This window comes from Coffea arabica, chromosome 11c (genome assembly GCF_036785885.1).
Source record: "Coffea arabica cultivar ET-39 chromosome 11c, Coffea Arabica ET-39 HiFi, whole genome shotgun sequence".
NCBI lineage: Eukaryota > Viridiplantae > Streptophyta > Magnoliopsida > Gentianales > Rubiaceae > Coffea > Coffea arabica.
Genome location: NC_092330.1, coordinates 37,352,667 through 37,366,703, shown reverse-complemented (window position 1 = coordinate 37,366,703; position 14,037 = coordinate 37,352,667). Strand labels below are relative to the sequence as shown.

At 34.0% G+C, this 14,037-nt stretch overlaps 1 protein-coding gene across 5 annotated transcripts; it reads right to left on the bottom strand.

Moving 5' to 3' along the window:
* Positions 1–7,776: 7,776 nt before the first annotated feature.
* Positions 7,777–11,727, bottom strand: LOC113716794 (protein TIFY 6B). Of its 5 annotated transcripts, none has more exons than XM_027241244.2 (7): positions 11,351–11,727; positions 10,288–10,481; positions 9,832–10,037; positions 9,582–9,672; positions 9,122–9,446; positions 8,557–8,627; positions 7,777–8,210 (listed from the first exon to the last, which is right to left on the bottom strand). In XM_027241244.2, the coding sequence occupies exons 1-6, from the start codon at positions 11,433–11,435 to the stop codon at positions 8,596–8,598; spliced, it is 933 nt and encodes a 310-aa protein (XP_027097045.2). In that variant the 5' UTR covers positions 11,436–11,727; the 3' UTR covers positions 7,777–8,210; positions 8,557–8,595. The 5 variants fall into 5 exon arrangements, with proteins under 5 accessions (XP_027097045.2, XP_027097041.2, XP_027097042.2 ...); XM_027241240.2 differs by having other exon boundaries at positions 8,557–8,614; XM_027241241.2 differs by having other exon boundaries at positions 8,557–8,614; positions 9,582–9,666.
* Positions 11,728–14,037: the final 2,310 nt, after the last annotated feature.

Below are 14,037 nucleotides of genomic sequence, written 5' to 3'. Positions count from 1 at the left end.
TTGTAAAACAACATGCAAAAAAATTAAAAAATAAAAACAGAATTTCAAGTGAGTAATAATGGGTTGATTCATTTTGATCAATTTATTAAATGAGTACAAATGGATTGATTCAATTAGGCAATTATATTCATTATGTGATTCAATTATGACCTGTCTAAACTCACCTATTTTGACACCTCTACGTAAATCATAGCATAGCTGATATAAATAATGGATTGTCAGCATTCAATGGACATTAGGTTGGTAGGAAGCAAATATTTTGGGAAGAAAAAGAGGTGAAAACGAAGGAAGAACCACACGATATATGATCAAGGGGACCTTTTTATTTCGCGAAATTGTAAAGTTTTAACATGTTAAAATGTACTAATAGTAATATTCATATATACCATGCATTTAAGCCAATAGCATTAGCAAATATTTATAAACATTAATTGGGATAGAAACTCGGACGAAAAAAAATTCCTTGGCAAAGATAAACTTCATCCTGAATGCAAGGGTCTTTTTAGTTAAATTCACCACCAAAAGCACTAAGGAGATGGTTATAGAGCATCTTTCCTTTCATTCATGCAAATGAACTCACGTATGGACCGCCTGTTTCTTTCTTATAGTAACATAATACATGTACATGGGACACTCTCTATTAACCTAAAACATAAACCAATGGGTTCCTAAGATTACTAAAAAAACAATACCATAAGGTAATGACTAATCAACTAGATTAACCATAATTGTCCCAAATCTAAATCATGGCTCGTAATATCATGAAAGGACTAGAGGGGGGTTACGTGGGGGAATGGCCAACAAGTGGCAGGTTACTTTCATTTCTTTTCAGGCTGCTCTGCTCTTTCTCCTGTGTTTGATTTGAGACCAAAAACATATGCTGTCTTCTCATTCATACGATGATATGACTCGTACAAAAATGTGGACAAACGACATCCTGCGAAATCTCGGCATCAAATTGCCCGAACGAATGGTCAGAAAACCTTGTGAAGAGGAATCAAACGTTTTCACATTGACTGATTACTGCACTTTGGTCCACACAGAATTGGGCAGTCCGCGTCATGCCATTATCTGCAGTAACAGCCACTTGGCTCTCTCTTTTGATTCTTCCCTCTCTCTATCTCTTTATGTGGGGAGGGTGATGGGGTGCTGAGCTGGGGTGCTGAGATGGGGCGGGGGGGGAATGACGATTGGCTCTTCAGAGTCTCGAGGGTGAAAATTCTGCACTTGGTTTGGTTATTTTTGTTCCAAGTTCTTTAATAATAGAGTGAAGCAAAGAAGGGGGCAAAAAGAAAAGGACGGAAGAGAACATGGTTACGTTTTGTTCTAGAAGCATAATGAGAGAGGCTAAATTAAGTTTAAGTTCACTCTAAATTAAAGCCTTGTGCATGTTTCAAAACTAATTGTTTAAAAAAAATGTGGTTTCAGTATTAAAAATACAAGCCATCGATACATCAAAAAAGTGTACCATAATATTTTTGTTTTAGGATAGATGGGAGTGTATGTAAGCTGTCCAAATGACATTAAGATAGAGTACTATAGTAATTGACAATAGGATTAATAACACTTTGATCTCCCAAGTTTTGGGAGCAGTCACACTTTACCACCTTTAGTGATAAAAAAATACATTTCATTGTCTATGAAAACTAGTCAATCTTGAAAACCTTAACTTCATATTAAAAAAAAAAGAAAGTGAGTGTTATGATAATATTGTCCTTTTATTCCCTGAATTATTTACAGGTTATAATTGTAGGCCTTTTCTTGTAGCAGAAAACAGTGAAGTTTGATTTAATCTATATTTTTGTCTTCTTGGTTTACAAATAAGGCATATTAGCCCTTCTTAAGTCAGAATTTATTATTTGACTAAATTCACAAACAAAAATAAAAATAATATTATTTTAACTGTTTACATAAACTGATATAATAAAAATTATTTTTTAAATAATAACAAGTTTAATATTACCTTAATTTTTAAAAATTTTGCTAGACTCAATTTATTGTTAGTATTGTGTTATTTATCCTTATTTTTTGATTTAAAGTCTAATAAATTGAACAAAGTATATGTAAAAGTAAAACATTAATCCAACTTGAAAATTATAAGGATAACAAGCTAAACGCAAACTTTATTTTAGCTTTTATATAATTGATATTTTTGTATACTAGATGCCATAGAAAAGATGTATATTATTTAGCAATAAAACAGAAATAATAATAAGTTATAAATGATCTCCTGAATAAAAGGGCAAAAATATCATTGCACTATTTTTTGTACATTTCTAACTTTGACTAATCTTCTTAAGAGGTTAGAGTGCATATTTTTAAGATTAAGGATCATAAAGTGTGAGTATTCCTAAAGTTTAAGAGGCCAAAGTGTTGTTAACCATTAAAAATATGCTATCCCCAATGGTACCGTGATCTCATTGCAACTTTTGTTTGGAAAATTAGCCTTTTGAGAGATCCTTTTGGAGTGCGTACCATAATATGAAGTGTTAATTTTAATGAACCCCTTAAAAAATATTCTTTTCTCACCATGGCCCCGAAAGGTGGCGTTGCACCAGTCCATCCCTTATACTATCATAATATGCGCAATTAGGTGCTTTCATGTTAGAAAAGCCCAAATTTGTGACTAATTCAGTTATGTGCACCTGATTTGTGAAATGACCAAACTATCCCTACAAAAATCAGCAATTGACATGCCAAATAAATAAATAAATAAATAAAATGGTCTAAATGTGACGTGATTTTTAACTACATATATGAATCGTTTAATAAGTTCATCAAAGACCAGAGCAACAAACCCATTATCAAAATGCTTGAAATGGTAATAAGACAGTTTAGTGGTTAAGACTGAGACGCAAGGAATTACACATCTTGCATTTAAATAGTGCATTCTCTGGCATGCTTCTTAAATCCCACTTGTCCCTTACTTAAAAATAGTTTAGAAAAATGATGCAATTTTTTTAGGTTATCAAGCAAGCAACTGGGTCACTTTATTTATTGGCGAGTTATTATACCACTAAAAAAAAGGCAAGTTACTTGCTTCATTTACATATTTTTCTACCATGTCAATTACTAATTTTTGTAGAGATAATTTTGGTCGCTTCATATAATTATGTGAGGTGCGCATAAGTTGTCCGACCAGATTGCACCTTATTGACAATATTGTAATATCGTAGGGGATGGATTGGTGCAATTCAACCTTCAAGTGAGCAACGTGAGAAAAAAATAAATTTTGAGGGGGTTTATTGGAATTAACCCTAATATGAATGGAGTTATTGACATACACAGAATCAGAGGATAGGGGATTTATGATTACAATTTTGATTATAGAGCACAGGAATGGAGGCATTATGATGACCATTTTGATTGTAAAGGAGAATTCACAGCTCAAATCAATTTATTTTTGAAATAAAACATTGTGTTGCATAATGCAAAACAGCTTTTCCGGACAAATATCATATGCAAAGATGTATGATATGTTTGTAAACATCATAGCATGTACAGCTTCAATGATAATCTTCTACTGCTGCAATCATTAATTGTTTTTTTTTGATAAAGTATAAGTCAATATTATTAATAATCTAGCTGGAAATTCTCCAGCACAATTTGCTTGACAAAGTAATCTGCACTAATGGTAGAAAATACATTGAACATGTCATAGATATATTAGATCTGAAAAATTATAAGATTTAACAGAGTTACAAAATATAAAAGATTACACTTTAAATCACAAATCATCATATCTGACCAATTGAATAAACCGCTCCATAAATATCTATGTATGTCTATTCCCTCAGATCTGCTATCCAATTGGTTCAAACTCAAAATTGATGTTCAGATCTGACGAGAAGATCAAAAAAATTTTAGATCTAACATATAGATCTGAGAAAATAAATAACAAAAAAAAAACTAAACAAAACTCTCACCAGAATAGCCTGGGAGACGAGTAGTGTGTTTGGATTGTAAGTTATTTGAAATATTTTTACTGTAGCACTTTTTGTGATGTGATGTATGTGAGATAAAAAGGTAATTGGGAAGATAAAAAGGTGTATTGGAAATTGTAATGGTGATGTCAGCAAATATATTTGGCCAAATAATTGGCTGTCCAAACATACTCGAGAAAACTCTCACCAGAGTAATTGGAAGAGAAGAAAACTCTCACTAGGATACCCTAGGGGAGACTTTATTAAATAAAAGTAAGAACAAAGTGAAAGGAAGAACAAAGGAAGAGAAAGGGAGATCTTGGTTTAAGGCCAAGATCTCTCTCCTATCGAAGAAGAAGAGTAGAGAGAAAGTTGAGAGTACAGAGAGGCAATCAGTAAATGTTAATGCTCTCTTCCAAACCCAAAAATATTTAATGAGTTTTCAATCATTGGGGGCATCACTGGGAATAATAATCAAAAAAATGTTTGTGTGTAAATAAGAGTTCAATAATTGAGTGCCTTGAATTTGATATTTAAAGAAACATAGGACCACATGCATTGATATAAAAGGAGAACTAGATCCACCCCTTGCACCAATTTCAACTTTAACAATACAAGTTACTGATGCATCAAACATGTGGATCTAAAATGAAGGGGTGTCAATTAAGCCCTTGGTTGATATAATTGGTTAGTTTCACTTATGCATCACTCTTTATCAACAAAAAATCAATAAACTCAACATCGTAGATTCCTTAATTCCTTGTTTATCACAAGAAAAGAAGAAAGAGGACAAAAGGATGTTGCATCATCAAAAGTATTGTTGATGCAAATTTCCTTCCCTTGGCATGAGAAGGCATCAAAAGTAGGTCAATACATGAATCATCCTTATGTTTCACATGGAAATTGACATCAGTGCTAATCCCTTAGCTGTAAGCTTGTCACAATCTCAAAGGCAGATAATTCTCACTGTTTTAATCTTATGGCACATTATTTTTTTTTTGATAAAACATAAGCTAATATTAATAAACTAGTTGGAAATTGTCGAACATGATTTAATTGACAAAGAAAACTACACTAATGGCAGGAAACACAGAACAGATCACAGATATATCTGATTTGAATAATCATTGATTTAACAAGATTATATTGTGAATTACAAATCATTAGATCTAACCAATTGTACAAGCTACTCCATAAATGTCTCTGCATGTCTATTTCCTCAAATCTGGTTCAAGTTCAAAACTAATAATGAGATCTAGCGAAAAGATTTAAGAAATTTCAGATCTAATATATATATATATATATATGAGAATTGCTTAATTTGAGAAAATAATAACAAAAAATTAAACAAAACTCCCATTAGAATAACCTAAGAAATATGAAAACTCTCACTAGTAAACATCAGGAGGAGAGGTTTCTTATTTGTAAGTCTTTGACATGCAATCAAATTCATGGTCATCCCGAAGCATAACATTTGATACTAACAGAGGTCAAGACTAGCTCAATAATTGAGGCGAACGTGTATGTTTCATGAGAGAAAGGATAGGAGTAGTCATTGGCAGTAAAATTTGTAAATTGGGCATCCCTATTTAAATGTTAAGTCCAAAATGCCCTTTACAGCCAAAATATGAGAACTTTTCTTGCAGTACAACAAGATAATGTACCCTACTTACCACTTATTTACCCTCTAATAGTGATAATTTTAAAGGGACAGGTTACGTGGGAATTTGGAAATAAGAATGGTAAATCGCACTGTTAGCCCCTCATTTATGAAGGCTTTTAGCATAAAGCCCATAGATGTTTTGAGTTGGCAACTCAATGCACTTGAAGCTCTTGTGAATTTCAGTTCAATCTTTTTATTTTTTCTGGGAAATGGATTGCTGGTATTTAGTAAAACTCTAGAAGACACAAGCATCACGAATCTAATTTCTAAGCAAAGCGAATACCAAACTTACTTATTAAAGTGGTATATGGAAGATGATTTTGGTGCCTGAAATCAAGAAACTATAAATTCCCTTGGAAGAACATCCAATTAGGAAACGCCCATGGCACTCTTTGACACAAGCATCATGAATTTAATTTTCTAAACAAAACGGATACCAAAATTGCTTATGAAAGAGGTATCTGGAAGATGATTTTGGTGCTCGAAATCAAGAAACTTGGACTGTTATTTTTAAACGTTTTTGTAGAAAAATATACTGTAAACATATGTAAAATAGAAAGATGATAAAAAAATATGTTAAAAAACCGTAAAAATTTTTCTACAAAAAATCACATTCGAAACAAGGTCATAAATTCCCTTAGAAGAACATCCAACTAGGAAACACCCATGCATCAATCTTGTCTACACTGTAGCAGTTGCCTGGAGTAATTATAGAGAAGTCATGGTTGGCCAACACAAATATACAGTGCTCATGCCCCAAAATTCAATTAGGTGAATAAATTTGAAAAAAAAAAAAAAACTGATCAGATGGTCCTATGTTCTGGTACAATTACGTATGATGGAAACGTTACACCTACTGGCAGTGATGGAGAATATGATCACATTGTCCCAAACAAATATATACACAAGTCATGGTTGGCCAACAGAAATGTACAGTACTCATGTCCCAAGAAATAAAATCCAATTAGGTGAATAATTTCAAGATCTGATCAAATGGTCCTATGGTGTTTGTACAATTCCCTTTGACGGAAACGTTACACCAACTGGTCGTGATGGAGAATATGATCACATTGTCGGAAATTGGAATCGACATTTGAAGCACTAAGACTGCCCAAGAAACCAAGCTTCTCCTCTCATTGGTAGGATTCATTGACAATTTTAATAAAAGGGTCCCAAGAAAAGAAAACCCCTAAAATGAATGTGGGATGAACATGTTTTATTACTACATGTGGAATAAAATTGGCACAAAAAAAATGTTAATTCCATAGAGAAAAGGACCAAAAACAAGTGGGGAGGGGGATGTGCCCACCACCATGTGATCTTGAGGAAGGACGACCACAAAAGGCTTCGTCTGGCACACAAATACTACTACGATCTTTTCATTTGGACAGGACTCCTATATTTTCATTTGGAATCCGGATGCACGTGGAAATTGTGCATGGGTATCAGTTGATGTTACCCGTCTTTCGAATATATCCATCTAAAAGAGAAAATATCAACAGTCCAACCTGTTGAATAGTTAGCAATTCGCAAGTGTAAAGCGTCGCGTTTTGAGAATTCACAAATAAATTTTATTCGTGTACACCAAGCCGTATATTTCAAGTCTTCCAAAATTTCAAGTCTTCGAAAATTTTACATGCATGACTAAATTCCTAAAAACCACTAGCTTTTAGATCGGTGACCACCATCAAACTTTTAAGGCTTGGTGGTGGGGTGAGAGACAGGGTTTGACACGTTAAAAATGTGGATTTGCTTCAAAAAATTCAAGCGAATGCATAATGCACCTGTTTGGTCCGGTGATGTATTCAGTCCCCTCCGAATTATCTCTGGATCTCCTTAGATCCACCCCTTCTCCTAGTATAGGATAGATTATGATATACTACAGTTGTCGTCTCCCCAAAAAAAAAAAAAAGACTAAATTCCTCAAATCATGTGCTAGTTATTTGGTATGATACTGCAACGAAAATATAGACAAACGTCCATTTGTTTTCTTTACTACCAAAATGGTTGTAACTTTGAGAAACTTTCAAGCATTGGGAGTTGCAAGAAAAGATTTCAAACATATTCGAACAAATGCAGTATCAAAAGGGTTGCAGGCTATACTATACTTTCCATTCACTGATTAAAAAAGCATGCTAGCAATAATCAACTAGACCAAAGACGTACCCTGATAGATTAACAAGAACTACATCATTAAATTATGTATACTAATTTATATATGTGTAAAAATTAATAAAAGCAATACAGTTGATTAATACAACCAGCTCTTAAGTTTGCAGATGGAAAAACCTATACTGCAAAAGAAGAGTAGTGGAATAAATAAAAGCTACACCAGTCTAGTAAGACTAAACTGGATTACAAGTTAGACAAAGTTCAAAATTACAAATAAGACTTTGAGAGGATAGCCAAAACTAATTGCTTAGCGTTTTACTTTGCTACAGAAATTTATATATTACTATACCAAGGATTCCAATTCATCGACGAGCCATCATGGCATCTCATTGCTGGTAGACAGCAAGCTAGAGCCAGCAATGGAGGCTGCAGGGGAACCGGCGATGATGGAATCTGGGATGCTACAGCCAGCAGATTTTTTATTGGGATTGTATGGTGATGAGTTCAGTGCCCTACACAAAAAGGCATGCAAGTTAAACCTAAGATTCAATTAGAGGAAGAAGCAGGCAAGAAAGAGAAGAAATATAAAAGAGTTCAGAGAATTAAGTGGGAAATTCTGGAAGTCATTGCAATATACGTTAATCAAATGAGTCGTGAATCTCATTTAAACCTACAAGATCCTCTTATACATCAAGTAATTTACTTATTTACAAGCTTTGCATAGAATAGCCCTTGAGGACTTGGAATAGTCATACCACAAGCATCATTGACAAAGCTAATTCAACAGATATTGAGTTAAATTTACTACAAAATAAAGCATAAGTTGAAGAGTAAAGAAATGGAAGGAAACAGATTTACCTTTCCTTACGCTTCTCCAAAAACCGAGCCAAGGATGCTTTACGAGCCTGTGGAACAGCTGCACACAAAACCTGGTTTCTTAAATGTTGCTGCTATAGTTAACTAATATAAATAACTAAGCCCCATTGTTAACAAAATTGGAGGATACTAATGCTTCTGCTGCTAAAATGTCTTTCACATACCTCATACATGGGAAAGCAAGCAATTGTGCAATTCAAAACATGATAATCGAAAGCAGATCAATAAATAGAAATCAAATACAAAAATGATAGCGAGGCCAAGATAATGCAGTTAAAAATAAAAATACTGCCAACACCTCAGAACTTGTTAAATGGCTTAAGAATATTAATCTGCTCCCCATATTAGTATCACAATAAAAACAATAGATCAGCCCAAAAAAAAAAGATACCAAGAAAGTCCAACAGCAAAACAAGAAAATCCATAAATCCAAGACTCAAAAAGATAAACGACATCAAAGCTACTTATAAGGAAATTTTAGACAGATGTTTTTGTAAAGGCAATTTTTGGATGCTAAAAATATCAAAACCAAGTAAGTGACATATACCTGATGGAATCATGGTTGTGGAAGTAACAGGTCCAAGTGAAGCCACCATATTTAAAGGTTCCACTTTGTTCACAAGATTTGTTGACATGCCTGCAGTTTTAGAAACCTTCAATTCATCATTGTTACTAGAACCAACACCTGACTGGCCAACCGGATGGGAAGAAACAGAAATTGGGCTTGAAAGGGCAGAGCTAGATTGTGGGTGTATGGTTTGGTTCACAAAAGCAGCATCTCCGCTTGCAAACTTGGAGGCAGGTGGCTGAACTGGAAGCCTTGTTTGTGCCATGTTACATGCATTTCCGGCCAAAAGCATTACAGCCTGAGCCTGATAAGGTATATAGCCATCAAATGAGACAGGTAAAACCATGAAAAACTTTCTCAGCAGAGAAGAGAGAAATGCCTGAATTGCTTTAAATTCAAAAAGAAATAAATTATCCAAAGACACAAAGAGAGGGTGGACCTTCTCAGGAGTGATATCATCAAAGACATTCATTGTCCCTCCATAAAAAATAGTTAACTGAGCAGCACCCCCAGAAGCCTTGGTACTGAACCTATCAATGAAGAAATCCAAAAACACAGAAGCAGCTTCCTATATCATTCATTTCCTCTGTTATATTTCTCAACAATAGAACTATAGGTCAGAAAAAAGTATGAAATTATGACGGATATTATATCCTTTAGGTCTACTTAAAGGTCCATTAGATTCATACCATGGTTCAGTTGTCCCTGCCACAAAACTACTAGAAGCAACAAATGAACAAGGAGCTGCAACAGGCACACCTCCAATGAACTGCTGCTTTAAACTAGCACCAGCCAAGTTCTGACCAGCACCAGCAAAATGAGTCTTCAGGAAAGGGTTGCTCATGCAAATTGGAAGCATCTTAGCATCATGAGTAAGATGCACATGATGGATGTTCTATTGGATAAAAACAAATGTCAACTTAAATCAGTGCTGTCCTCATTATTATGTGTTTCAAAATGGAAAAGCCGTATCTCAATTTGTGAAGACAATTGCATGAATATTGCTTTGAAAAATGCTAACATGCAAATTCACGCAGCCTGTTAGTAAAGCATATCATAATTAGACTGCTCTTGTATTCACATGCGTAAACAATGAAACAAACACTTTGACGCAACAAATTTCCCTTTGAAGGATAGATCCAAACCTGAGCTTCACCAGATTGTCGTTTGATATCAAAAGCATCGGCAGAAGACATTACCATATACCCAGAAGATGCAAGGTGATCAGAATTGACTTTTGGCATCTTCTCATCATGGGAAGTTTTAAAGGGCACGAAAGGAGCAAGGGCAGACACCTTGTTTGATAATGGCCATGGAACTCCGGAACTTCTGACCAACCCTTTGAAGCAAAGTCCAGTCAGAATAAAGGATAATGCATTTTACAGTTAACTCATCCTTAAAACAGGAAACTACATTGAAGAGGCAAATCTTACCCAGAAAACTTACTTTATTTGGGCAACACTAACATAAAAGACTGAACTAACTCCAAACAGATACAGTCTTAAGCGGGTTCCAGTTTGGAGCCAAAATTAATTGAAGTTATAACACTTCCTTTGTGAATCTTATATATAAGAACTAGGCCAAATTCCAATCATGAATGATCACATTGAGTCAAACTTTCTTACCGAACTTTGAAGTTCTCTCTCTCTAACTAGTAATCAGACCAGACATCATTTATTTCTCATCCCTGCAACTGATAATTCAATTAAAACAAGCACCCCTTTAACAAGAATGGCAATTTTTGACTCAATTACCACACAAAATTGTACTTACTCAAAAGGAAAAAAAAATTACTGGGCAGACAATAAGCCCTATACTATTAGAGCATGGCAAACTACCCACAGAATTCAGTCACCTACTAATAACAAAAAGTTTACACATCCGCTTCCAACCCTATTGAAAACTAACTCATTTGTATACAAGGCCCTAAATATGACATCAAACTCAGCTAAAACTTGCATTGCTGTATAAATTTGCATAAAAGGCTCAGAAATAATTACTAGCAAACAGAATTAACTGTAATTCATATAGAATCCCAATCACAAAACCAATACTAGACCGAGGACAAAAATTTTTAACTTTGGTCACCAAAAACCAGCAAAGCCAATGTGATTCACACACAAGAAACATGCTAAACATAGTTCTGCTTTGCTACAAATGACCAAAAAACAAAAAAGAAAGGGAAAGAAAAAAGAGTGAGAATTTTACCAGAGTCCTTGAAGCCTTCAACAGCTTCTTCCTTGACAACAATAACAGAGTCCTTTAAATTCAATCCCAAGAAGTCTCTCTCCATCTCAGAATCAGAGTTTTCAAGAAACACCAAAATTCAAACAGAACCCAAATTTCCAAATTTCAAACAGAACCCGCAATTCAGTAGATCAAAAAAGAGCTCAAAGTTTTCTGCTTTATCACAAAAAGAAAAGAAAAAAGACAAATCCCAGAATCCCAATTCTCCTCTTAAGCACCCTCTTCAGCAGAAATGCTTTAAACAGAGGCAATAGGCAACGCAACCAGACAAGGAGCAAGGACACAGGGAGAAAGCGTGTTGGTTATAAGCCCAGTGTGTGTTGTGGGGGTGAGTGTTTGCTGCGGAGTATTTTATTGTGAGTTTATAGGAATGGGCAAGTGGATGATGGGTGCTGCGTTTCTATTCTTGAGCTTTGTATTCATTTGAGCTGATCAGTTTTAATTATTTTTTTAGTACAATGGGCAAGTGGATGATGGGTGCTGCGTTTCTATTCTTGAGCTTTGTATTCATTTGAGCTGATCAGTTTTAATTATTTTTTTAGTACTAAAAATTGATATTGACACCACATGAGAAAAAGTTTTGGACATTACTTTTTTTTTTTTGTTTAAAATGACTAAAATCTCCTTTGAAAAGGAAAAATTGTTGTATGCCTAATGGATCCCACATGGTTAAACACTTATCTCATGATATGCCTGGTTCAATCTTTTATGGTACAGATTGAAAATTGATAATATGTAAAAAAAAAAAAACAAAATTTACTCCAAACATCTAATGCATTACAGTTCAATCTTCTATAGTACAGATTGAAAGTTGATAATATGTGACATGTACAAAAATCTAATCGCATAGAAACTATGTTAATTTTCTATAGTCTGTCAAGTTGATTAGAAACACAATTTACTTCAAAGTCCTTGGCAATTTTGTTTGATGACTCTAAAGAGATGATTCAGAGCTGAACATGGTAAATGATTTCTTTTAATTATTGGGTGTAATAATTGATGCTGCAAATATTGATAATTGGTAGAATTTGTAGTGGTTTGATTGTATTGAATGAGCCTAAGATGTTTCATGACCTGCATGGGAAGAAAGACACTCGTACTTATTGAGTACTAATAATTGAATCTTGTAATTTATAGGCGAAATTTTCTTATAAAGATTTAACAATGATCCGCATTAAGTGCAAATCTTGTAATTTATGTTCGAAATTTTGTTATAAAGACAAAAAAAAAAAAAAACGACCAGTATGCGCTAAAAGTTCATTAATTTTGGTCGATGGACAAACTTGCTTTGTTGATCATTTCCTATTTGATATGCTTTTTGATGTATTTTTGCTTGTTCTCCATGTAAAGTTTTAGCTTATTCTAGAGTAGTTGTGATTCTATGATGTATTCTCAAATTGCTCATACTTTTGAAAACTCTTAAATGAAAAGTATCTTATTAATGCTTAACTCAACAATCACCACCTTTTCTCAATAGCAAGAGACTAAAGTGACAGTTCACTAACAAGAAAGATACAAGTGGTTGAAGTTTAATGCTGATAATAAAGTTGCAAAGGGTTATACTAAATTCATGTGAGAAGAAGCAAGTGAAAGTAAACTGCTATGTGTTGCATTAATTAATTTAAATGAAATTGGCTTTTAACATTGGTGAAGTATCACCCTAGATTTGTGCTTTGTTCAAATCGGTATAATCTCATCTTTTAGTATTGAATGCTTTCAAAAAATCAAACTCCATATAACATACATATATTCTCTATCACCATAATTGTTAACTTCTGAAGCTGAATAAATAATGTTAAAAGTTAAAAAAGAAAAGAAGAGAAAACAGTGCATATTGATAAATTAATTAGTTTGGAGAAGTGTAATGCAAGCAATACATAATTGATTGTGTACAAAAATCACATTAACATGTGGGATCTAGATACTGCCTCGAGACCTTGTTCCACATATACTGAATTCATGCAAACATCATAGTACCAACAAGATTTATGCCATTTTTCACTCAACTAATACCTAGTTCATTTTTTTAGTTTTTTTATTTTTTTTTTATACAGAAGAGAATTGATGCCTAATAAGAAATTAAATGAGGGACATAAAACAACCACGGCATCTCAACCTAAGATGCTTTTTAAAGAATTCGATGACTCGATAAACACCTTTCAATTTGGATGTTGACCCTGATTCGTCTTGATAAGATGATATGCACAAAAATTATTTACTCTCATACCACATTTGAAAAAACACCTATCCAATGAGATTGAAATGTCGGTTGGCTTCATTTGCTATTCATTCCATTTTTTCATCAATAATAATCCACATGGTACTTGAAAAGTACCAATAAAGATCTATAGCTATTGTTTGATTTTTCACCATTTGACAAGCATGTGAGAGGTACGAAAAACTCATCACAATCACAATCCACAAAACCATGGTCAATCTTGTAATTTCAATCACATAGAAACCTTGGGGGAGTGGAAAAGGCGTTCAAAGGATTACCCGCATTGTACAGCCAAAGCAAAGTAAACCAATACTTTAAGTGGCGGGAGCTACAGTACTTGATATGGTTCGCATGGAGATGCTTTTACCGATTAGACAGGTGGATGACCGGTCAAGCCGGTAATGGAACCACGTGCGCAGCTATTTAATCC